Source organism: Pongo abelii, chromosome 2 (assembly GCF_028885655.2).
Source record: "Pongo abelii isolate AG06213 chromosome 2, NHGRI_mPonAbe1-v2.0_pri, whole genome shotgun sequence".
Lineage (NCBI taxonomy): Eukaryota > Metazoa > Chordata > Mammalia > Primates > Hominidae > Pongo > Pongo abelii.
Genome location: NC_085928.1, coordinates 102,786,705 through 102,812,266, shown reverse-complemented (window position 1 = coordinate 102,812,266; position 25,562 = coordinate 102,786,705). Strand labels below are relative to the sequence as shown.

Sequence of the window (25,562 nt, the reverse complement as noted above, 5' to 3'; positions counted from 1 at the left end):
GGTTCACGCCATTCTCCAGCCTCAGCCTCCTGAGTAACTGCGACTACAGGCGCCTGCCACCACACCCAGCTAATTTTTTTATATTTTTAGTAGAGATATGGTTTCACCATGTTAGCCAGGATGGTCTCCATCTGACCTTGTGATCCACCTGCCTCGGCCTCCTAAAGTGCTGGGATTATAGGCATGAGCCACCACACCCGGCCCCAGGCATGTGCTTTCTTAACTGTGTTATTCAGAAATTTAACTAGAATCCTTCAAGTTATCAAACTTAGTCTTTCTTCTTTTACCTCTAGCTGAGACGTTCCCACTTTGTGACTGGTTTGCTGAGAGCATGGTAATTCTTGCCTGTGGTTGCAGTGGTGGCCAAAAATCATCGTGATGCTAAGCAGAGTCAAAATTAATTCTGTCTTCAGTACAGGGATAGAATTTAAGATGGTTAAAAAGGCATGTAGGCTGGGTGTGGTGGCTCACGTCTATAATCCCAGCACTTTGGGAGGCTGAGGCGGGTGGGTCACGAGATCAGGAGATCTAGAGCAGCCTGGCCAACATGGCGAAACCCTGTCTCTAGTAGAAATACAAAAATTAGCTGGGCATGGTGGCGCACACCTGTAATCCCAGCTATGGGAGGCTGAGGCAGGAGAATTGCTTGAACCTGGGAGGCGGAGGTTGCAGTGAGCTGAGATCATGCCACTGCATTCCAGCCTGGGTGATAGAGTGAGACTCTGTCTCCACAAAAAAAAAAAAAAAGGGCATGTAGTTGTGTTTTAGAGTGAGACTCTGTCTCCACAAAAAAAAAAAAAAAAAAAAAAAAAAGGCATGTAGTTGTGTTTAAGAATGATTGTTTTGTTACTACTGTTTTAGCGTTACTTCTGCTAAAGCAGTGATTCGCAACTGGGAGTGATTTGGCCCTGAAGGGGACATTTGTCAATGTCTGGAGATATTTTTGGTTGTTACGATCAGGATGCTACTACTGGAATCTAGTGGATAGAGGTCAGGGATGCTGCTAAACGTCCTACAGCACACAGGATAGCTTCTCCCACCACAGCGTTATCTAATCCCAAATGTTAGTAGTGCTAAGGTTTAGAAACCCTGTGTAGCCCTGCTGTCTTTTAAAAATGGTTTGTAGTTGTTCCCATCCCTTGTGAGAGCTGAGTGGGAAGGCTGGCCATTTCATTTCTTCATGTTTTGTTTCTTTTTTTTTTCTCTAGAAAGAGAGTTTTGCTCTGTTGCCCAAGCTAGAGGGCAATGGAATGATCTTAGTTCCCTGTAACCTAGATCTCCTGGCCTCCAGTAATCCTCTCATGTTAGCCTTCCAAGTAGCTAGGACTACAGGCATGCGCCACCATGCCCAGCTAATTTTTTTTTATTTTTTGTAGATACAGGCTTTTGCTGTGTTCCTCAGCCTGGTCTCGAACTCCTGACCTCAAGCGATCCTTCTGCCTCAACCTCCCAAAGCGCTGCTATTACAAACATGAGCCACCACACCTGGCTTAGGTTGTTTCTTGAGCAGTCAGAATGATCTTGGTCCCCTTGCTCTCAGATCTCTTTTTTTTTTTTCTTTTTTGAGTCAAGATCTTGCTCTGTTGCCCAGGTTGGAGTGCAGTGGTGCAATGATAACTCACTGCAACCTTGAACTCCTTGGCTTAAGTGAACCTCCCATCTTGGCCTTCTAGTAGCTGGGAATATAGGCACGTGCCACCATATCAGGCTAATTTTTAAAATTTTAGTAGAGACAAGGTATCATTATGTTGCCCGGGCTGGTCTTGAACTCCTAGGCTCAAGCAATCTTCCTCTCTTGGCCTTCCAAAGTTCTGGGATTACAGCCGGGAGCCTCTAATCTCATTTTTGAACATATATTTAAATTAGAAGCCCCTAACAGTCTTTAATATTAATGCTATGATGATTTTTTTCATCCCAGGGTGTAACTATGATGAGGATTTTTTTTTTTTTTTTTAAGTATTTATTGATCATTCTTGGGTGTTTCTCGGAGAGGGGGACATGGCAGGGTCATAGGATAATAGTGGAGAGAAGGTCAGCAGATAAACACATGAACAAAGGTCTCTGGTTTTCCTAGGCAGAGGTCCCTGCGGCCTTCCGCAGTGTTTGTGTCCCTGGGTACTTGAGATTAGGGAGTGGTGATGACTCTTAACGAGCATGCTGCCTTCAAGCATCTGTTTAACAAAGCCCATCTTGCACCGCCCTTAATCCATTTAACCCTGAGTTCACGCAGCACATGTTTCAGAGAGCACGGGGCTGGGGGCAAGGCCATAGATCAACAGCATCCCAAGGCAGAATTTCTCCTAGTACAGAACAAAATGGAGTCTCCTATGCCTACTTCTTTCTACACACACACAGTAACAATCTGATCTCTCTCTCTTTTCTTTCCCCCTTTTCTTTTCAACAAAACCGCCATCATCATCATGGCCCGTTCTCGGTGGTCGCTGCCTCTTTGGAGCTGTTGGGTACACCTCCCAGACAGGGCGGCCGGGCAGAGACGCTCCTCACTTCCCATAGGGGGCGGCCGGGCAGAGGCGCTCCTCACTTCCCAGACGGGGCGGCCGGGCAGAGGCGCTCCTCACTTCCCAGACGGGGCGGCGGGGCAGAGGCGCTCCTCACATCCCAGACGATGGGCGGCCGGGCAGAGGTGCTCCTCACCTCCCAGACCGGGGCGGCCGGGTAGAGGCGCTCCTCACTTCCTCCCAGACGGGGCGGCCGGGCAGAGGCGCTCCTCACTTCCCAGACGGGGCGGCCGGGCAGAGGTGCTCCTCACTTCCTCCCAGATGGGGTGGCGGCCGGGCAGAGGCGCTCCTCACTTCCTCCCAGACGGGGTGGCGGCCGGGCAGAGGCGCTCCTCACCTCCCAGACGGGGCGGCCGGGCAGAGGTGCTCCTCACTTCCTAGACGGGGTGGCGGCCGGGCAGAGGCTGTAATTTTAGCACTTTGGGAGGCCAAGGCAGGCGGCTGGGAGGTGGAGGTTGTAGCGAGCTGAAATCACGCCACTGCACTGCAGCCTGGGCAACATTGAGCATTGAGTGAGCGAGACTCGGTCTGCAATCCCAGCAGTCTCTGTCTGCAATCGGCCTCGGGAGGCCGAGGCGGGCAGATCACTCGAGGCCAGGAGCTGGAGACCAGCCTGGTCAACACGGCGAAACCCCGTCTCCACCAAAAATACAAAAATACAAAAACCAGTCAGGTGTGGTGGCGCGCGCCTGCAATCCCAGGCACTCGGCAGGCCGAGGCAGGAGAATCACAGGAGCCCGAGGCAGGGAGGTTGCAGCGAGCCGAGATCACGGCAGTACAGTCCAGCATCGGCAACAGAGGGAGACCGAAGAGAGGGAGAGGGACATGGAGAGGGAGAGGGAATTTTTTTTTTTTTTTCTCAAACTGGCTTCATGACTATTTCAAAGGTGAATTACATTTTGGTTTGCATGAGTTTTTAATTAATTAATTTTTTATTTTATTTCATTATATTTTATTTTATTTTTTTTTTTGTGATGGAGTTTTGCTCTTGTTGCCCAGGCTGTAGTGTAGTGTAGTGCCCTTGGCTCATTGCAATCTCTGCCTCCCAAGTTAAAGCGATTCTCCTGCCTCAGCCTCCCAAATAGCTGGGGTTGCAGGTGCCCATGACCGTGCCTGGCTAATTTTTTGTATTTTTAGTAGAGATGGGGTTTCACCATGTTGGCCAAGCTGATCTTGAATTCCTGACCTCAGGTGATCCACCCGCCTTGGCCTCCCAAAGGGCTGGGATTATAGGCGTGAGCCACTGCTCCCAGCCGAGTCTTTAATTTATTTAGGCCTCTTGGCAAATATACTGGCTTTGTATAACATGAAAAATTAGGGAAAGTGTGGTCCACAGAGAATATCAATGTGTGGTTGTGGATAATAAATAAACATATTGAATAAGATCTGATATACCTCAGTGGATTTTTTATTCATACATATTTTACTCTAGTGGCAAAATTTTAAAACTAAGCTCATTTAAAATTAATTATTGAATGTCTGTTATGTGACAGGCATTTTTGTCAGGCATAATGATACAATGGTGAATGAGATGGACATAATCCTTGCCCTCAAGGAGCTACATTCTAGAAGGGGAGACAGGTGACAAGTGTTTGATCAAATTACTAAAATTGGTAAGATCTTGGTAAAAATCATGTCGACAATAAAGGAGTGAGCCCCAGCAGTGGGGAGGAAGGGCCTATTTCAGCTAGAGTGGTCAGGAGTCTTCTGAGGAGGCAGCATTTGTACTTGTCTTTTCAAAACAATCAAGTTTTGGTTGTGGTTTTGTTCTTTTTTTAAACTTATGTCTGGTTTATAAAGAATATTACAATGTTTTAATTCTTAACATTATTTTTCATTTCTCTGTTTTATTAATCTGCTTTTTGTTTTCTTCCTACTACTTTTCTGGCGTTTAATTTCTAGTTCTTTCTCTAATTTCTTTTTCAAAAAAAGTTTTTTTAAATTGATGCATAATGTACATATTTGGGGGGCACACGTGATAATTTAATACATTCATATTTTTCAAGATCAAATCAGTATAATTGGGATATCTATACCCTTCAGTATTTGTCTTTCCTTTATGCTAGAAACATTTAAATTATTCCCTTCTAGCTATTTTGAAATAAGACAGTAGAGTATTGTATAGTCATCCTACTGATCTATCAAACACTAGGTCTTATTTCTTCTATTATACTGTATATTTATACCCATTAATCAATCTCTCTTCATCCTCTCTTCCCTACCCTTCCAACTTCTGGTATCTCTAATTCCTTGAGAAGAAAATTTATATCATTGATTTTTTACCTTTTATTCTTTTTAAACTTGTTCATTTAAGGCTATGTATTTCCTTCTAAGCATAACTTTAGCAATATCATAAGTTTTTTTAAAAAAATCAGCATTAATGTGTAATTTAAATACAATAAAACTCACATATTTCACATGTACACGACTATTGGTTGTATACATCCAGGTAATAATCAAGGTAAAGAAAATATCCACTGTCAGCTGGGCGTGGTGGCTCATGCCTGTAATCCCAGCAGTTTGGGAGGCTGAGGTGGATGGATCACCTGAGGTGAGGAGTTCGAGACCAGCCTGGCCAACATGGTGAAACCCCGTCTCTACTAAAAATAGAAAAATTAGCTGGGCTTGGTGGTAGGCGCCTGTAATCCCAGCTACTTGGGAGGCTGAGGCAGGAAAATTGCTTGAACCCAGGAGGCGGAGGTTGCAGTGAATGGGGATTGTGCCACTGTATTCCAGCCTGAGTGACAGAGTGAGACTCTGTCTCAAAAAAAAAGAAAAGAAAAGAAAAGAAAATATCCATGGTCCCAGAAATTCCTCTTTCTGCGCTTTAATTTTCCAGGCAACCAATGAACTGATTTCTGTCATTATAGATTAGCTTTGCCTATTCTAGAATTTGATATAAATGAAATTATACAATACATATTCTTTTGTGTATGGCCTCTTTTGTTCAGCATAATGTCTGTGAGATTCATCTGTGTTGTTGCACGTGTCCGTAGTTTGTTCCTTTTTATTGTTGAGTAGTATTCCAATTGTATGAGTGTATTAAAACTTGTTTATCCATTCACCTGTTGATGGACATTTGACTCCTTGAATAAAGCTGCTCTGAACATTCATCTAGAGATGGTTTGCTGTTTTTTTCAAAATTATAGATATGTTTTCATTTCTCTTAGATAAAATACCAAGAAGTGAATCACTGGGTTATATAATAGATGTGTTTAACTTGATAAGAAACTGCCAAAGTGTTTCCCAAAGTGATTATACCACTCTTTACTCCTGCCAGCAGTGTATGAGAGTTCCAGGTGCCCCACATCTTTGTTAGCACTTGTTAGTTTTAGTTATTCTAGTGAGTGTCAAATGTCATCTCATATTTTAAATTTGCATTTTTCTAATGATATTGAGCATCTTTTCACATGTTCGTTGGCTATTTATATGTCTCTTTTTGTAAAGTATCTGTTTCTCCTCATTTGCCCCTTTTTATTGGATTCTGTGTAGTGTTACTGAGTTGTAAGAGTTTTAGAAATATATTCTAGGCCAGGTATGGTGACTCATGTCTGTAACCCCAGAGATTTGGGAGGCTGAGGTGGGAGGATTACTTGAGGCTAGGAATTTAAGATCAGCCTGGGCAACATAGTGAGACCCTGTCTCTACAAAAAATTTAAAAATTAGCTACGTGTGGTAGTGCTTGCCTGTAGTCCCAGCTGCTCAGGAGAACTACTTGAGCAGGAGGATCACTTGAACCTGGGAGTTTCAGGCTGCAGTGAGTGAGCCATGATTGTGCCACAGCACTTCAACTCTCGTGACAGAACAAAATTCTGTCTCTAAAATATAAACACACATTTTAAATATACAATAAATAATGTATATTTAATACATACATGTTTCTAGATATATGTCTTTTTTTTTTTGAGACGGAGTTTCACTCTGTCGCCCAGGCTGGAGTGCAGTGGTGTGATCTCGCCTCACTACAACCTCCGCTTCCTGGGTTCAAGCAATTCTCTTGCCTCATCCTCCCGAGTAGCTGGGACTACAGGCATGTGCCACCATGCCCGGCTAATATTTTGTTTTTTTGTTTGTTTGTTTTTTTTTTAGTGGAGACAGGGTTTCACCATGTTAGCCAGGATGGTCTTGATCTCCTGACCTCGTGATCTGCCTGCCTTGGCCTCCCAAAGTGCTGGGATTACAGGTGTGAGCCACTGCGCCAGATTGTGGCCAGATTGTGACTTGATTTCCTTTTTCTGTGGGTGTCTTTTGAGGAGCAGAGGTTTTAAATTTTGATGAAGTACATTTTACCATTTTTTTTCTTTGTGATTTGAGCTTTTTGTGTCCTGCTTTATTAAATCTTTGTTACAAAATTAGCCAGATGTGATGGTGTGTGTCTGTAGTCCGGCTACTCAGGGGCCTGAGGTGGGAGGATTCATCGCTTGAATCCTGGAGGTGGTGGCTGCAGTGAGAATTGATTGTGCCACCGTACCCCCGACTGGGTGACAGAGCAAGACTGTCTGAAAAAATAAAGAAAGAAGGACGGAGAAACTATACTTAAGAAGTGTATCCAAGGAACTACAGTGGAGAGCCACATCCATATGTCAATTTGAGTTAGACAATAAGATCTTGGACTTTGAGCTGACGCTGTAGTGACTTGGGGGGGGTTCTTCAGAGAGGGAAGTATATTTTGCATATGAGAAGAATGTGAGTTACTGTGGCCAGAGAGTGGAATATGGCAGACTTTTCCATAAATAAATAAAACAATATCTTCTATCCCACATGCTTTTCTAGAGTTGACCTTGATACTCCTCCAATTGAGAGATGGATTCTAATTTCTTTCCCTTGAATGTGGGTGGGAAATTCCTGAAGCTGCTGTGGGATAATATTCTAAGATTTTTCTAAGCTCTGTTTAATGGAGAAGGTCCGCTAGGTATGCCTTTAAGATCTTCAGGAGGCCTCTTGTCTGTTGGAAAAGGTCTGTGAGGCACTCTTTTTTGTTTGTTTGTTTGTTTGTTTGTTTGAGACAGAGTCTCGCTCTGTTGCCCAGGCTGGAGTGCAGTGGCGTGATCTCAGCTCACTGCAACCTCTGCCTCCTGGGTTCAAGCAATTCTTCTGCCTCAGCCTCCTGAGTAGCTGGGATTATAGGCGCCCACCACCACGCGTGGCTAATTTTTTGTATTTTTAGTAGAGGCGGGGTTTCACCATGTTGGTCAGGCCGGTCTCGAACTCCTGACGTCGTGTTCCGCCCGCCTTGGCCTCCTAAAGTGCTGAGATTATAGGCATGAGCCACCGCGCCTGGCCTAGGCACTATCTTAAATGTTTTTGAGACAGTAACAAAAGGTCTCATAGGCCTGCTCTGGATTCAATCTCTGTTTTTCATATTATTGCAGGTGACAGAGTTGCTAAAGTTTCTGACACAGTGCAATGTGTCTCTCTTTTTTTTTTTTTTCCAGCTTCCTATAACATTTTCCTTTATACTTTACCAACAATGTCCTTGATGACCTGTAGGCTTTTACTGCCGGTCTCCTCATGGCCTTTCCAGTTTTCCATTCACCACATTATCTCAAATACAGTGTCATGGTTTAATTTTTTATTGTGTGGCGGGACCCATGTACCAAATTTCTATTTCAATTAACTACTGTTGTGTCATAAATCACCCTGAAACTTAGTGGCTTAAAACAATATTATTTCTCTTGGCTTCTGAAGGTAAGCAATTTAGGAAGGTCCCGGCTGGCAGTCTAACAGCTAGTCTATCTACATTGCTCTTGACTGAATTTTCTGGGCTGTGGATCATATTTTCCTGTTTCTTTGCATATCTAGTGAATTTTGATTAAACAATGGTCTCTGTGCATTATGTATTGTAGAGACTGCATTCTGCTGTTGTCCTCTGTATTTTTGTAAACTAAGAGTGAGATCTTAAGGTGTGTTCAGGCTCCGGTGCAGAGTTTTTGGCACACAGACATCGTAGCTTGTAGTGTGTGCATCCAGTTGCATCATATCAGGAGAAATATGGTGAGACTTTGAGTCTTTTTTTTTTTTTTATTTAATTTTAATAGACAGGATCTTGCTCTGTTGCCCAGAATAGAGTGTGGTGCAGTGGTATAACCTTGGCTCACTGTAGCCGCAACCTCCTGGGCTCAAGCAGTCCTCCCACCTCAGCCTCCTGGGTTGCTACAGGCCTGTACCACTATGCTCAGCTAATTTTTTTTTTTTTTTTTTTTTTGTAGAGATGGCGGTTTCTCTATGTTGCCCAGTCTGGTGTTGAACTCCTGGGGTCAAGTGATCCTACCACCTTAGCCTCCCAGAATGCTGGGATTACAGGCATGCATGAGCCACTGGGCCTGGTCCTACTGGTCTTTTTTTTTTTTTTTTTTTTTTTTTTTTAGGTTCAGGGGTACATGTGTGGGTTTGTTATATAGGTAAATTGCATGTCTCAGGAATTCAGTTCATCTTTTTTATACAATAGGAGAGAGAAGAGATGGAACCCCTGGAGAAAGAGTCCTGGAAGTGTTTGTACCTTGTACTTTCATTGAATGTAATGTAGGAATTTTTCTTTCAAAGCTACTCATTTGCCTAGTCAAATTTATAGTGGTGGTGTTCATAATTCATTCCCAAGAAACTTATGTAAGTGTTCTTTGGTGTTTATATAACTCTTGTGGTTACTGCTCACAGCTGGCTCACGTGAAGGAGAAAGTTCAGGGGTATTTGCAACTAGGCTTGATTCTGTAATCCTGAACTGTGGTGGTAATAGTCATTGACTTTTAAACTATGCAGATACTAATTTAATTTACATTTGTTGTCTGTCAAAGCACATGTTTTCTTTTCTCTCAGTAACTGTTGGTGGGTTATAGTCTAGAATCTGGGGAAGGGCTATTTTTTGGAAGTTAAATTATTTTGCTTAGGTTGTGAATTCACTTGACTCAGTGTTCAGAAGGTAAAAAAACAACACATAGTGAAAAGTTACATTTTGACTGAAGGAAATTTAATTATAGAATTTTTGAAATAACAGATTTTTTATTAAGAATAGTTTATTAAAGGTATAGCATCTGTTATAATATTATGTAAAAACCATAATCATCATGAAACAGCAAAAATGAAGCACTTGAAAGACATTTATTTACATGACAATGAACTTTAAATATTAGCACATCTGTAAACTAAATTCCTTTAATAAGCTAAAAGTAGTTGTTGAACCCAGAAGCTGAGGATTCACTCAAAGAATGCTGGGTGGTAAGGAACTGGTTTAGACATGTATCATCTGTATAAGGCATGAGAATTAAATATACTGTGCCTGATGATTTCAAAATTGTTACTGCACTTGACTACATTCAGCCTCATGTCAGACAGGAGTTCACAGTGGGCCACAAGCCTTATAACTTGGGATGAATGTTTGATAATAAATCTGTTGGTGATATTGAAAGGTCAGCAGGTTCCATTCTTTCTCCTCCCAGGAACAGCCCATTCCGCAAGGCAGAAGCCAGAACAAGGAAATACAGCAGTTGGCAAAAAGCTCCCCGTGCGCAGCAGATCAATTTCAAACCCTCTGGACTTGCCCTCTATTCTCTGACTCTGTCCTATCTGCCTACTCTCTAATCTTGCCTCCAACTGTTCCTCCAAGTGATTGCTCAATAAATTTGCTTGTGAAATAGAAACAAAACAAAAAAGACCAGGAGAGCATCAGAGGTCATTATCAGAATCAGGCCAGAGGACCCAGCAAAACACTAAATTGAAGTGTGCCAACCCAGCCCCAAGTGTAGTTGGTATGTTGTAGGCCAAGTTGCAGTATTGGTGGAAGTAGTCATTTAGCAGTGGATATCCCCTCTTGGGGAGTCTGCTACCCAGCCAACTGTTTGTTTGGGAGGAGGAATTTGATGTCCTCCCCTTTTAGGAGAGAAGAATTCAGGGCTGTGAAGTAGGAGGAAGTTGACAGCAGTATTATGTGAAAATGCTGTGGAAGTGTTAGGTCTTTGGAGGGGTAGGGGGCCAGAAAGAATGATAGTTCTTTTAAAGGAAAACAGGGAATTGCTGAACTTGCTCAACTCTAATGTTTCAGGTGGAAATTGGAGAGCACTGTTTGAAGAGGTTAGTGAATTTGAGAGGGCAGCTAGTCACACTTGGAGCTCTACTTTGAAACTTCTCTTTTAGTTCTCATGTCTGGCTGGGCACATAAGCAATGGCACTTTGTTTCCTCAGCAGGTAGAACATGTCCATGAGCCAAGGCTCACACACACAGTACATTCCTAGTGCTGCTTGCCACCCTAGGCTCTGCTTTCTTTGGGAGGCTTTTTGTAATAGGCCTACTACAGACCGGTGGTAATGGAGAAAGGAGTGTGACATTTTAACCTCTTGCTCATGTTAATGGTATTGCAGTGTCCCATCATGAGCATTTCTTGTCTGATGCCTTTCTTGACCACTTCCCCTTTGCTTTTTGAAAAGCAAAAGCTGTCTACCCAAAACCTTCTCCCAGTTGAGGGCCAAGGAAGTTGCTGCCAGTGCTGCTTCAGGAGAGTGAATCATCCTGGGCATCCACGTGTGAGACCCACCCATCTGTCCACTTTTACAGTAATCACATTAGCCTCCCCTGTCCACCCAAACACCAGGGCAGTGGAAAGGAGAATGCCAGGAGGAGAGGTTTGGGAGTAGTCTTACCCAGGACAGGGGTTGACTTCTGTACCAGCATCCAGAGAAGGATCTTGGATCCTCACCTAAGTCTCCCTTGGATGAGGAGCTCCAGGAAGGGGACAGGAAAATGGTTGTTGGGTTAGAAGGTCCTTCTTGTTGCTGCTTTACTTCCTTCATTTTAGCTGGTGCCTACCCATTCTGTTAGATCAAACCCAGGTCTCACTCTTCCCAAGGAAGCGCCCTAATGCCCAGCCAGTAAGGCTGGATTTGGTGTTTTTTCCTCAAGTGTTATTGCTCTTGAGCACTTTCCATATAGCATATGTGTTTCCCCATGTGGTCTATTCCACTGTGCCTTGGCACAGGGCCTGGTACCTGGCAGATGTTCATATGTGTGTTGGGCTGAATTGAAAGCAAGGAGCAGGAGAGGCAACAGTGGCTGGTTTGTAGTAGTCTCACATGGAGAGGTTTAACATGAAAGTGTAGTCTACAATTTCATGGAGGCAGTATGTGTGTGTAAGAAACATTCATTTTGTGACAACAAGATGCAGTTTGCACATGTCATTTCTGCTTCCCCCTTTGCTTTCTTATTTCTGATCTTTGATTGGGAAATATAATTGAGATTTGAATTCTCTACACAAATGTCACCACTCAGCATGTCTGACCAAGGCCCCCAAGCTTTGCATGCTCCCAGACCATTCAGTGTGGTTGGGAGTATGGAATTCCACGGAGTTAGGCAGATAAAGCTTTGAAGAATAGTATCTTCCACAAGATAACCATTGACATCCCTATTTTGCAGATGTGGGAACTGTGGCTCAGAGACGTTGCGTCCATAAACATAGAGCTACAGGATTTAAAGCCAGCACTGCCTGAATGCAAAGCTCATACTTTTAACTGCCTGCTCCTGTTTTTCTGCTTATTTCTTATATACCCATGGGCAAGTATTTATAACTTCTCAGGGCTTCCATGTCTCATATTTAGAATTAGGGGAGCAAAGGCCGGGCATGGTGGCTCACGCCTGTAATCCCAGCACTTTGGGAGGCGGAGGCGGGTGGATCACGAGGTCAGGAGATCGAGACCATCCTGGCTAACATGGTGAAACCCCATCTCTACTGAAAATACAAGAAAATTAGCCAGGCATGGTGGTGGGCACCTGTAGTCCCAGCTACTTGGGAGGTGGAGGCAGGAGAATGGCGTGAATCTGGGAGGTGGAGCTTACAGTGAGCCGAGATTGCGCCACACAGCACTCCAGCCTGGGTGACACAGCGAGACTCCGTCTCAAAAAAAAAAAAAAAAAAAAAAAGAATTAGGGGAGCAAAACTTCTCATATTTAGAATTAGGGGAGCAAAACTCTCATAGAGTTATTATAAGGGAGAAAGGAGGTAATGTAAAAAACAATCCATACCTCATACCTGGAATAGTAGTAGTCATAGTAAAAGCAGCAGCTGTTTTTTGTTTGTTTGTTTGTTTTTTAAATATAGTGTTTACTATGTGGCAGACATTGTTTTAGTTCTTTCTTTCTGGTGTGTGGTGTTTTTTTTTTTGTTTGTTTGTTTGTTTGTTTTTAAGACAGGGTCTTGCTCTGTTGCCCAGGCTGGAGTACAGTGAGTGGCGTGGTCATGGCTCACTGCAGCCCCTACCTCCCAAGCTTAAGCAATCATCCCGCCTTAGCCTCTTGAGTAGCTGGGACTACAAGCACAAGTGCATGACACCATGCTCATTTTAATTTAATTTAATTTCTTTTCTTTCTTTTTCTTTTTCTTTTTTTTTTTGGAGAGATGGGGTTTTGCTATGTTGCCCAGGCTGGTCTCAAACTCCTGGGCTCAAGCAATTCCCTGACCATGGCTTCCCAAAGTGCTGGGATTACAGGCGTGAGCCACACTTGGCCCGTTTTAATTCTTAATTTTTCTATCTTATAAAAGCATCACCACAACCCTTAGAGGTTACTATAATTGTTCTCCTCCAGTCCCTTTTTAAACATGAACAGAAAGGTATAATAACGGGCATAGCTGGAGTTCACACTCCATCAGTCTGGCTCCAGTGTCCTTACTGAACCCCTATGCCATGTTAACTCGTGGCAGACATTAGTTTTGAACTTCATGCTGTTCTAGAATCTGGCATCAATATGAAAGGGACCATAAGGAAACTGGAGTAGTAATATGACAAGGAGGAGGCCATACCAAGCTATGGAAGGTAAGCAGTAACATGGATACTCACAATTCTCTGATTCAGCCAGTGAGTGGTAAGACAGCCCATACGTTATTTCTTAGTGGTGGCTGAGTGCATAGGATGATGACCCATGGGTACATCATTCTTTTGGCCTAGGGAACATCAGCTTACAGGTTCATTCATCAAGACTTAATGACAGCCTCACCTCTCTTTACCAAAGGCTCTCAGGTTGAGTGTTTCTTACCCCAAAGACACTTAACTACATACTCATAGAAGAAAAGTTGAATAAATAAATGGGAGGCCGGGCACAGTGGCTCACTCCTGTAATCCCAGCACTTTGGGAGGCCGAGGTGGGCGGATCACTTGAGGTCGGGAGTTCGAGACCAGCCTGACCAATGTGGAGAAATGCCATCTCTACTAAAAATACAAAATTAGCTGGGCGTGATGGCATGTGCCTGTAATCCCAGCTACTCGGGAGGCTGAGGCAGGAGAATCGCTTGAACCTGGGAGGCGGAGGTTGAGGTGAGCTGAGATCGCATCATTGTACTCTAGTCTGGGCAACAAGAGTGAAACTCCATCTCAATCAATCAATCAATCAATAGGACAATTCTTCCCTACAGAAAAATTCCAAATAATAAATGTAGAAGGAAAGAGGAAAATAGAAAACCACCATTAACATACCACAGTAATAATTGGCTCTAGGTAAGACCCACTGATGAACATTAAAATTAGTGGGTGAGGCTTGGTGCAGTGGCTCATGCCTATACTCCAAGCACATTGGGAATGTGAGGCAGAAGGATCACTTGAGGCCAGGAGTTTGAAACCAGCCTGGCCAACATATCGTGACCTTGTCTCTACAAAAAAGAAAACAAAAATTAGCTGGGTGTGATGGCGTGCACCTGTAGTCCCAGCTACCTGAGAGGCTGAGGCTGGGAGATCGCTTGAGTCCAGGAGTTTGAGGCTACAGTGAGCTATGATTGTGCCACTGAACTCCAGCCTGGGCATCAGAGCAAGACCCTATCTCTTACAAAAAAAAATAGTGTTAAAGGTCATGAGAGACCAGAGCAGACTGAGAAGCTGCCATAGTTTAGAGGAGACTAAGGTGACATGACAGCTAAATGCAACATGGTATCCTGGATGGGATCCTGTAACAGAAAAAAGGATATTAATGGAAAACTGGTGAAATCCAAATAAAGTCTATAGTTAAAAGCAAACAGTAAGCCACCAGCCCTCCGACCCCCGCCGACCCCACCAAAAAAAACCAACCAAAAAAACCCCACAAAGCTCCTGGGTCCTTCCTGCCTGAGATCCAAATGGCATTGTCTAGAGCACCTCAGTTCTGGCATTTATATTCTAGTTCTGAATTCCTGTTACCTTTGGGAAAGACCTTTTGGTTGTGTAGTGCCTGTGTCTGGGAGGCTCTGATCAATTTGGGGACAGGCTTGTGGTCTATGTGACTCTCAAAGCCTGCCTACCCAGTGAACAGAATGCTACTCAGCAGGCTGAGGACAGGGGTGTGCACATGGATCCACCTACTCCAACCCCAGTCCTTGCTGGTATTGGATGTTACAAATGACATTCCCTCTGCCAGGAATCTCCCCTGGACCCCCAACGATCTTTTTTTTTTTTTTTTTTTTTTTTTTAGAGGGAGTCTGATTATGTCACCCAGGCTGGAGTGCAATGGTGTGATCTTGGCTCACTGCAACCTCCGCCTCCTGGGTTCAAGTGATGCTCCTGCCTCAGCCTCCCGAGTAGCTGGGATTACAGGCACCCACCACCATGCCTGGCTAATTTTTGTATTTTTAGTAGAGACTGGGTTTTGCCATGTTTGCCAGGTTGGTCTCGAACTCCTGACCTCAGGTGATCCTCCCGCCTCAGCCTATCAAAGAGTTGGGATTATAGGCATGAGCCACCGCGCCCAGCCCCCAACTATCTTTTAAGGCATTACCTTTAGTAAACATTCTGCTTATCTTTCAAGGCCTGACTCACATTTTACCTCCCATATAGTTCCTTCATGATCATTACATATATTAGTATCTTTCAAATTCCTGTGATGTCTTCAACCTTTAAGTTCTTTATATCTGTTGATCTGCCCTTCCTGTGATATTTAGCACGCCTTGCCATGTTGAGTCTGTGTTTGTACATGCCCTGTCTCCCTAAGCAGAACACAAACTTCTTGAAGGGAAGGAGTCTTACAAAACCTTCTAAACTTCGTGAGGGGAAGGAATCTTACAAATATCCCTTGAAGCATCTAGGATGGTGCTTGCCATAAGCCCTCATGAAATGATTGGCAAGTTTGAATGAGTGAATGCTTTCAGACAGATGAGAGGTAAATGGACTTGCTTAGAGTCATACAACTGAGTATGAGCTATATTTGGAGCCTAACTGCTCAGATTTTCCCTTTCTGAGCATTCTGAGGCCATGAAACTTACTAACTCCGATCATAGCACTCAACTATAGTAAGAGTGATGGCTATCATTTGTTGTGGGCTTACTCTGGGCCAGGCTTGGTTCTAGGCATGCACACTATGCAGTCCTCACAATAGCTCTGAGGTATGGGCCTCACTATCCTCATTTTGTAGATACATCCACTGATGTTCAGAGAGATATAAAGAATTTGCCTTAGATTACCAGCTAATAAGTTGCTGAGTTGAGATTTGAACCCAGGTGTGTCTGTCATCCAAACTCATTCCCCCTCACCCCTGTAAAGCAATGTCTTTCCCCTTGTTTTTTCAGACCCATCCCTGGAAGGCATGTGTGGCACTGAGCATGCCCAATTGGGAGAAGATGGGCAGCAGCCGCCGCGGTGCACTTCAACTACCTCATCTCAGTCTGAGCCTTCAGAGCAGCTTAGGCGCCACCAAGGCAAGAACCTAGCCTCCGAGGACCCCAAAAAGAAGAGAGCTCAGAAACCCTCCCACATGAGAAGAAACATACGGTGAGCCGTGCTCTGTGTAAGAGGAGAGGGAAAGCAATAGAGGTTTTACCTTCATCTTAAGGCTGTCAATAGCGAAAAGACTGATTTGGGAAGGAGAGTTCTCTCTCCAAAGGAGAAAAGTGTCAGGTGTGTGTCTTCATTAATAGTGAAGGTGCAGCTCAGGATCACTGGACTTGGGCATTCAGAGGACTGTAGGGAGAATGAGAAAGGCCTTGACCACTGCTGGAGGGTCTTCTACTCTCTGGAGGCCCCGGGTGGCAGCCCAAAGATGATAGGGTGCTCTGAGCTGGACTTTCCGGTTTTTCCTCTATTTTTCCTTATGTCTCAAAACAAGAGGAGACTTTATAAAGTTGAGTTCTCATCTTCTTAGACGTCAACTTCAAATGGTAGAGGACTGTCTGACCCAAAGCAAGGCTCCTTCTAAGAGCAAAAACGTGAACTTCTTTAGCTATCCAAATCCCCAACAGTTCTTCCTTCTATCAAATAACAATGTGTGCCATTGAAAAGAAATGATCTTTTTCTCCTCCTGCCTCCACTTAAAAAAAAAAAAAAAAAAACAACTTGAAATATTACTCTGAGTTTGAAAATAATATAGAATCCCTGTAACCCTAGTTTCTTTTCTTTTTTTAATTTATTTTATTTTTTTGAGATAAAGTCTCTCTCTGTTGCCCAGGCTGGAGTGCAGTGGCGCGATCTCTGCTCACTGTAACCCCCACCTCCCGTGTTCTAGCGATTCTTGTGCTTCAGCCTCCTGAGTAGCTGGAACCATAGGTGCCCGCCACCACACCCGGCTAATTTTTGTATTTGTAGTAGAGACAGGGTTTTGCCATGTTGGCTGAACTGGTCTCGAACTCCTGGCTTCAAGTGAACTGCCCACCTTCGCCTCCCAAAGTGCTGGGATTTCACGCATGAGCCACTGTGCCCGGCCAATCCTAATTTCTTTTCTACATGACAACACTATTTTTTTTTCTTGAGATGAAGCCTTACTCTGTCACCCAGGCTGGAGTGCAGTGGTGCAATCTTGGCTCATTGCAACCTCTGCCTCCCAGGTTCAAGCGATTCTCCTGCCTCAGCCTCCTGAGTAGCTGGGACTACAGGTGTGCACCACCGCACCTGGCTAATTTTTGTATTTTTAGTAGAGATGGGGTTTTGCCATGTTAGCCAGGCTGGTCTCGAACTCCTGACCTCAGGTGATCCACCTGCCTCAGCCTCCCAAAGTGCTGGGATTACAGGCGTGAACCGCCGCACCTGGCCAACAACACTATTTTTAATACTGCTTTTCAGCTTTGTGAATCAAATATTACTCTAGCTTATTCTTGATCTGTTATGTGGAGAGATGAGTTGGCAGGTCGGGGAGTTAAATAATATGGAAAGTATGTTAGCCTAGAGCCATCTGAGTTTGATGTCCTATTTTTTGAATGCTGCTCCTTGCATGGGTGTGGTGGGGCTGATGTGGCTTCTCCTTCTCCCGCCTCAACTCTCTGAGGTCAGCAATGGCTATTTCTCTCTTTAGCTTGCCATTACATTGCCCAAATCTTAATTGAACCCAAGTGCTGTCTCTTATGTGAATGTTTAGAAAGCTACTCCGGGAGGATCAACTGGAGCCTGTTACCAAAGCAGCACAGCAAGAAGAGTTGGAAAGGAGGAAGCGCCTGGAGCAGCAGAGGAAAGATTATGCAGCCCCTATTCCTACTGTTCCGCTGGAGTTCCTCCCTGGTAAGCAGTGGACATGGCAGGGAAGGCCCTTTGCTTCAGGAGGAAGAAGCCCTAGGTGTACACAGTGGTCAAAAGCAGATCTGGAATAAGACTGTGGCCTCTCGGCTGGGCGCGGTGGCTCACGCCTGTAATCCCAGCACTATGGGAGGCCGAGGCGGATGGATTGCCTGAGGTCAGGAATTCGAGACCAGTCTGGCCAACATGGTGAAACCCCGTCTCTACTAAAAATACAAAAAAAAATTAGCCGGGCGTGGTGGCGTGAGCCTGTAATCCCAGCTACTAGGAGGCTGAGGCAGGGGGAATAGCTTGAACCAGGGAGGTGGAGGTTGCAGGGAGCTGAGATTGCACCACTGTACTCCAGCCTAGGCGACAGAGTGAGACTCCCTCAAAAAAATAAAAATAAAATGATTGTGGCCTCTCAGGAATCCTTTAAAGTCATTCAGCTTCTTGAGAGCACACAATCAGAAGAAGATCATTTAAAAAGCTAAAATGAATAAAAATGTACTCTTTAAATAGGTTTTATCTAGATTTTTTCTCATAACTTTGGATTTTAACTTGCCAAAGGATTGGGACCTTTTCTAGTGGTCAGGTGGATAGCAGGAAGAAAAAGCCAGTAGAGAAAGGGAATTTGGAAGGAGAGCTGAGGTTTTTGAGATGTGCTCTGCTTCTCTTCTCAGTGGATACTCCCCATGAGAGCTATAAAAGAAAAGGGGTGGTGAATTGTTTTGGGAAATATGTTAGAGCCAAATGTGGTCTTGACACCATTCCCTTCCATTCTGCTTTTCCTAGAGGAAATTGCTTTAAGGGCAAGTGATGGTCCCCAACTGCCTCCTCGGGTCTTGGCCCAGGAAGTCATTTGTTTGGACAGTAGCAGTGGCAGTGAGGATGAAAAAAGCAGTCGAGATGGTAAGATCAAACCAGGTGCCTCCCTTTCTCCCGACCTGGTGTTCATGCTGAGATCGGCTATGCTTTGAAAAGAGTCCAGTCCTTCCTCCTTCAGTTTGGGATGTGGCTTTGACTAATTTCCCTGTGTCTCCTTGGTAAATATAAGTTTTTTTGCTTGTCTTAACTTGAAGCTGAAAGAGAGAAATAGTAAAAGTCAAAATTTTAATAAGTGATGACAAGTTACTAACTTTAAGTTTCTGTAGTCTTCTGCTCTGTGTTCAGTAAATTATCTTCACTCCCTGGATTTTTGGTTTTGCTTTTTTTTGCTGTCTCAGAGGTGATTGAACTGAGCTCTGGAGAGGAGGACACTCTGCACATTGTGGACAGCAGTGAGTCTGTCAGTGAAGACGATGAGGAAGAAGAGAAGGGTGGCACCCATGTCAATGATGTCTTAAACCAGCGTGACACCCTTGGGCGGGTCCTTGTCAACCTAAACCACCCTCCAGAGGAGGAAAATGTCTTCCTTGCCCCACAGTTGGCACGGGCTGTGAAACCTCATCAGGTACAGCAAACCTTGACTGTTTTCTCCTTTTCTTTTTGTTTCCTTGTTGTGAACATTGCCTGCTGGTGGTTATTAGCGTCACAGCCTGTGAAGTACTTGTTTGGTACCAAGAGCAGCTTGTTCAGCTGTTGGAAAGACCTGATACTTCCTTCTAGCAGTTGATGTTTCAGGATTCCTGATGAATAGGAAGGGACAGGGAAACGGAAGAGACAAGCTTCAGGTTTGCCCTACCCCGTAGAAAGCACTGGATCTCTTGACCTAATAATTTGAGCCTCTTTCTGTGGGATCCCATGACTGAGGTGCTCTCTGGCGAGCAGTGCTTTGATTAGGAAAGTCTGGATCTAGAAGAGATGTGAGAGTCAGAAGATGGAGGGACTTTCTGGTAGGAGGCAGTAGAGTAGTTTGTGTTGATCCAGAGCCTGGAACCAGGACTAGTGAGTAGAAGTTCCATGAAGACAGACATTGACTCAGTTTATGATTAAGAACTCTTTTTTTTTTTCCCTGAGACAGGATCTTGCTCTGTTGCTCAGGCTGGAGTGCAGTGGCACAATGTCTGCTCATTGCAGCCTTGACCTCCCTGGCTTAAGCGATCTTCCCTCCTCGGCCTCCCAGGTAGCTGGGACTATAGGCCTATACCACCACACCCAGCCAAATTTTTTTTTTTTTTTTTTTTTGTAGAGATGAGGTTTCACCACGTTGCCCAAGCTGATCTTGAACTCCTGAGCTCAAGCGATCCACCTGCCTCAGCCTCCCAAAGTGCTGGGATAACAGGCGTAAGCCACTGTGCCTGGCTGAGAACTCTTTGTTTTTGAGACAGGCTCTTGCTCTGTCACCCAAGCTGGAGTGCAGTGATCACGACTCACTGCAGCCTTCACTTCCTGGGCTCAGGTGATCCTCCACCTCAGCCTAAGTAGCTGGGACTACAGCCTCATGCCACCATGCCCAACTAATTTTTAATTTTTTTGTAGAGACGAGGTCTCACTATGTTGCCTAGTCTGGTTTTGAACTCCTGAGCTCAAGCAATCCTCCTGCCTTGGCCTCCCAAAGTGTTAGGATTACAGGCGTGAGCCACCATGCCTGACCTGTCTAACTGTATTTTTGTACCCATTAACCAACGTCTCTTCCTCCCCCTCATCTCCCTTCTCAGCCTCTGGTAATTACCATTCTATTTTCTACTTCCATGAGATCAAATTTTTTAGCTCTCCCACATGAGTGAGAATGTGTGATATTTGTCTTTCTGTGCCTGGCGGGTTTCATTTAACATAATGACCTCCAGTTCCATCCATGTTGCTGCAAATGACGGATTTCATTTTTCATGGCTGAATAATATTCCATTGTGCATAGGCACCACATTTTCTTTATCCTTTCTTCCACTGATAGACACTTGGGTTGATTACATATTTTGGCTATTATGCATAACTCGGCTTAAAAACTCTTCTGTTGTTGTTATTGTTGTTGTTTTTGAGACGAAGTCTCACTCTGTAGCCCAGGCTGGAGTGCAGTGGCACAATCTCGGCCCACTGCAATCTCTGCCTCCCAGGCTCAAGCGATTCTCCTGCCTCAGCCTCCCAAGTAACTGGGATTACAGTTGTGCACCGCTGCACCTGGCTAATTGTTTGTATTTTTAGTAGAGACGGGGTTTCACCATGTTCGCCAGGATTGTCTTGAACTCCCAACCTCAGGTAATCTGCACACCTCGGCCTCCCAAAGCGCTAGGATTACAGGCATGAGCCATCGTGCCCAGCCTTAAGAACTCTTTAACAGGCCAGGCATGGTGGCTTGCGCCTGTAATCCTAGCACTTTGGGAGGCCGAGGCGGGCGGATCACCAGGGCAGGAGATTGAGACCATCCTGGCCAACATGGTGAAACCCCGTCTCTACTAAAAATACAAAAATTAGGTGGGCATGGTGGTGTGTACCTGTAGTCCCAGCTACTCTGGAGGCTGAGGCAGGAGAATCACTTGAACCGGGGAAATGGGAGGTTGCAGTGAGCTGAGATTGCGCCATTGCATTCCAGCTTTGGTGACGGAGCAAGACTCCGTCTCAAAAAAAAAAAAAAAAAGAACTTTTAGCAATAGGGACTACTCCTATGTGGCTGGGCACAGTGGTTCATGCCTGTAATCCTAGCACTTTGAGAGACCGAGGGGGGCAGATCACCTGAGGTCAGGAATTCAAGACCAGCCTGGGCAACATGGTGAAACCGTGTCTCCACTGAAAATACAAAAATTAGCCGGGCATGGTGGCATATGCCTGTAATCCCAGTTACTCTGGAGGCTGAGGCAGGAGAATCGCTTGAACCCGGGAGGTGGAGGTTGCAGTGAGTTGAGATAGCACCACTGCACTCCAGCCTGGGCGACAGAGCGAGACTCTGTCTCAAAAACAACAACAAAAACAAACTACTCCTATGGAATGGGCTCCCTTAAGAAGGTGAGCTTTCCGATGCTGAGTGAAGCCAAGCTGATTGAAAGATCCTGTCAGGAATTTGACACTACCTATTCATGTATTACGTGGGGTGTTACACTGTACTAGTGAATCCTTTTCTGTTTTTTCCAAGAGGACTGTCACCAGCAAGTAGACCAATCAAGGTACAGGGAATCGTTTATGGCCATCCACACCTGCTATCTATTATAACACCTTCTCATTTACTTAATTCTTACTATTTACAAAGTGAGTAAAAACTGGAGCCCTCATCTTTGTGAGCCCCTCTGACATTTGTCTTTGTCCCTTGTCAGATTGGCGGGATCCGGTTCCTTTACGATAACCTAGTGGAGTCCCTGGAGAGGTTTAAGACCAGCAGTGGCTTTGGCTGTATTCTGGCCCACAGCATGGGTCTGGGGAAAACTTTGCAAGTGATCTCTTTCATCGACGTCCTCTTCCGCCACACGCCCGCCAAAACAGTCCTTGCCATTGTGCCGGTAAGAGTTTTTGGGAAGGCACCACTTAAGTCACTCCTGAAGAGCTCTGCATTAATGCCTTTACTGGGCACCAAAAAGCTTGATGAGCTCAGCTCTGAGTTTGTTCCATAAAACTCTCTTTTTGGACTTGGCTTTCTAATAGGTTAATACTCTTCAGAATTGGCTGGCAGAATTCAACATGTGGCTTCCACCTCCTGAAGCCCTCCCGGCTGACAACAAGCCTGAAGAAGTCCAGCCTCGGTTCTTTAAAGTTCACATCTTGAATGATGAGCACAAGTAGGTGGCCTGCCCTTTCCTCTCTGCCCCTTTCCTTTCAGACTTCTGTCCAGGATCTGATGTTAAGGCAGTCTCTTTGAGTGTGTAGCCTGTGCATCTCAATTTGTTTTTGGTTTCTTGATGTATCATTTTCTCTGTTCTTGCTACTCATTTTTTTCTCTACCTAGCTTTTCAGGAAAGCCAGAGTTAAGTAGCCTGAGAAATTTCCTGTGTTCTGCTTTAGAAGACTTTTATATTGAAAAATATGTGGGCATGGTCATATTTTCCCATGCATATCATAGTAAAATTCAACACGAAACAATGGATCTTTCCACTGTCTGATTTTTTTTTTTTTTTTTTTTGAGACAGAGTCTTGTTCTGTCACCCAGGCTGGAGTGCAGTGGTGCGATTTCAGTTCACTGCAACCTCTGCTTACCAGGTTCAAGTGATTCTCCTGCCTCAGCCTCCCGAGTAGCTGGGATTACAGGCACCCACCACCATGTCTGGCTAATTTTTCTATTTTTAATAGAGACGGGGTTTTGCCATGTTGGCCAGACTGGTCTCGAACTCCTGACCTCAGGTGATCCGCCCACCTTGTCCTCCCAGAGTGTTGGGATTACAGGCGTAAGCCACCATGCCTGGCCTCTACTGTCTAATTTTTTACTTATTACATTTCACTTTTCTTAAAAACCTAACCGTTAGTCACTTCTTTTAAGCACTGTTCTGCAATTGACCTTTAATGGTACAACTCCCAAAGCTTTGAAAGGTGTAAGCCTTGCTTTGTTTTAGATTTAAATAAAATTATCTATATATGTATGCCATAAAGTCAACCTGATTTCCAAAAGTCTAAAGCTATTTCTTGATCCAACAAACCAGCTCTACATGCTAACCTTTCCCCTCATTGGTGTGGATAATTGAGAAAGTAGACTTTACTGTATTTTTTTTCAGAGGGTGCCTTTTGTGATGTTTGGACACACACATAAAAATGAGGAGATGATTAGTTGACCTCACAGGTGGTTGCTCATTCAGGACTTTTAGTCCACATGCAATCAGTGAAATACAGTGAGGGCTCTGGTGTTTGGAAGTGGAATGACTTACTGAGGGTCATCTGTTCTCTTCTTCTCTTTCCTCTTTACTGTTTGTGGCTCTTTATTCACTTGAGCCCAGGCAAGTAAACTACAGAATGTTGCCCTTCCTTCTGTGACCTTGTATTTATCATGGGATTGAAATGCTCCTTCAAATGTTGAGTTGTAGTCATGTCTGAATATCCAAGGGGGTTGTCATTTTCTCTTGCCTTATGTAGTTGAATTGCTATGTTTCTTGCTGTTTAACCACCATCAATGATCCAGTTCATCCTGAGTGCAATTAGTTTCTCTGGGATGATGGGAGGTTCTTGGGTGGTAGGCTAGCCCTGTGCTTGCTGCCACATGAAATCTTTGGTAATAAGAAGTTCTGAATGTACATCAACACAGCTTTGATTGTGAGCAATTCTTCCTTGGGAGCAGCAGAAACAATAATTCTTGAGATATAATTCACATCTCACACAATTTTCTCTGTTCATCTTGCAGGACGATGGCATCTCGTGCTAAAGTGATGGCTGATTGGGTGTCAGAGGGTGGCGTGCTGCTGATGGGGTATGAGATGTACAGACTCCTCACTCTGAAGAAATCATTTGCCACAGGTAGACCGAAGAAAACCAAGAAACGTTCTCACCCAGTCATCATTGATCTAGATGAGGAAGATCGGCAGCAGGAGTTTCGGAGAGGTGGGCAGCCTATCCCAGGAATACTCTTGTTGGTGTTTCAGGAAAAAAGAAATCATGTCTACTAATAGCACCTAGTCAGATGTAAAGTGCATTATTGATGTGAATTGTTATCATGGACCAAAAATCCTGGTTCCCAAGATGAGTAGGATGACTCCAATGGCTCTTAGAAGGTACTGCTTTCTCTGCCAGCTGTGCAGTTATGGTTAGGCCAGGCCACCCACTGGCTTGGGGGAGATTCCTCTGTTCGTCTATCCGTGTTTCTCTTACAGAACAGTTGGAATAGTAACCATTTCCTTTACCACTTTCTAGAGATGTTCTGAGAAAGCATGAAGAAAATATAAAGTGTTTAAATCACTAATATAAAGACAAAGTAGTAATACTATTGTTTGTGAATTTATAAAAAAGAATTCATCCCAGTTGCTTTTAGTGAAAACCATTCCTGTCATAGTTCTAATTCTACTCCATCTTCTAAGAGGCCTTTGCTCATTTGGGGAAGAAAGTTTTTAAGGGTTCAGAGGCCATTTCACTTTAGAAGTCTCTTCATCTATGAGATTATGTTTGTTCTAGGTTTGCTTCTATGGTAGAGCTGGGATGAATTTGCCATTTAGCAATGACTGGAGAATAACTGCGGGAAGACCCTGTCCTTTAGCTAGCTCCTACCAGCCAGCCCTCAGATGGAGTCAAGACACTGGCAATGGTGAGAGCCCACTAAAGTGTCTGGATTATTCCTGTTGGTTTCATCCAGATGCATTTTTAATCCTAGGCTGGCACTCTATAAGGTCCCTCTCTCTGCTGCCCAGTTGGTCTAAGCCCTAGGAATGCAAGTCAGTTATACTTTTCACATAAAGAAAAATAAAGTAAGGAAAGGAACGGAACGGGGGAAAGGGATATTTATTGCAAGAGTCAACTGCCAGAGGCAGATAACGAGGTCAGGAGTTCGAGATCAGCCTGGCCAACATGGTGAAACCCCATCTCTACTAAAAATACAAAAAATTAGCCAGGCATGGTGACGCATGCCTCTAATCCCAGCTACTTGGAAGGCTGAGGCAGGAGAATCACTTGAACCCGGGAGGCAGAGGTTGCCGTGAGCGGAGATTGCGCCATTGCACTCCAGCCTGGACGACAGTATGAGACTCTGTCTCAAAAAAGAAAAAAAAAGAGTCAACTGCCAGATTAGCATTCATACCAAGTCATACCAGTCATATCCAGGAGCTTGAATGGCTGGCACCCTCTCACCAA

At 44.4% G+C, this 25,562-nt stretch overlaps 1 protein-coding gene across 4 annotated transcripts in view; it reads left to right on the top strand.

The window, feature by feature from the left end:
- The window catches only part of RAD54L2 (RAD54 like 2), a 130,404-nt gene that overhangs the window by 73,278 nt on the left and 31,564 nt on the right, over positions 1 to 25,562 (top strand). For all 4 annotated transcript variants that reach the window (XM_024244349.3, XM_063722085.1, XM_024244350.3 and 1 more), the window contains 7 exons: positions 16,025 to 16,226; positions 17,803 to 17,942; positions 18,732 to 18,848; positions 19,163 to 19,389; positions 22,121 to 22,303; positions 22,446 to 22,579; positions 24,127 to 24,323. In XM_024244349.3, the coding sequence (XP_024100117.2) occupies positions 16,025 to 16,226; positions 17,803 to 17,942; positions 18,732 to 18,848; positions 19,163 to 19,389; positions 22,121 to 22,303; positions 22,446 to 22,579; positions 24,127 to 24,323 (1,200 nt within the window). The remainder of the gene's footprint in view (positions 1 to 16,024; positions 16,227 to 17,802; positions 17,943 to 18,731; positions 18,849 to 19,162; positions 19,390 to 22,120; positions 22,304 to 22,445; positions 22,580 to 24,126; positions 24,324 to 25,562) is intronic.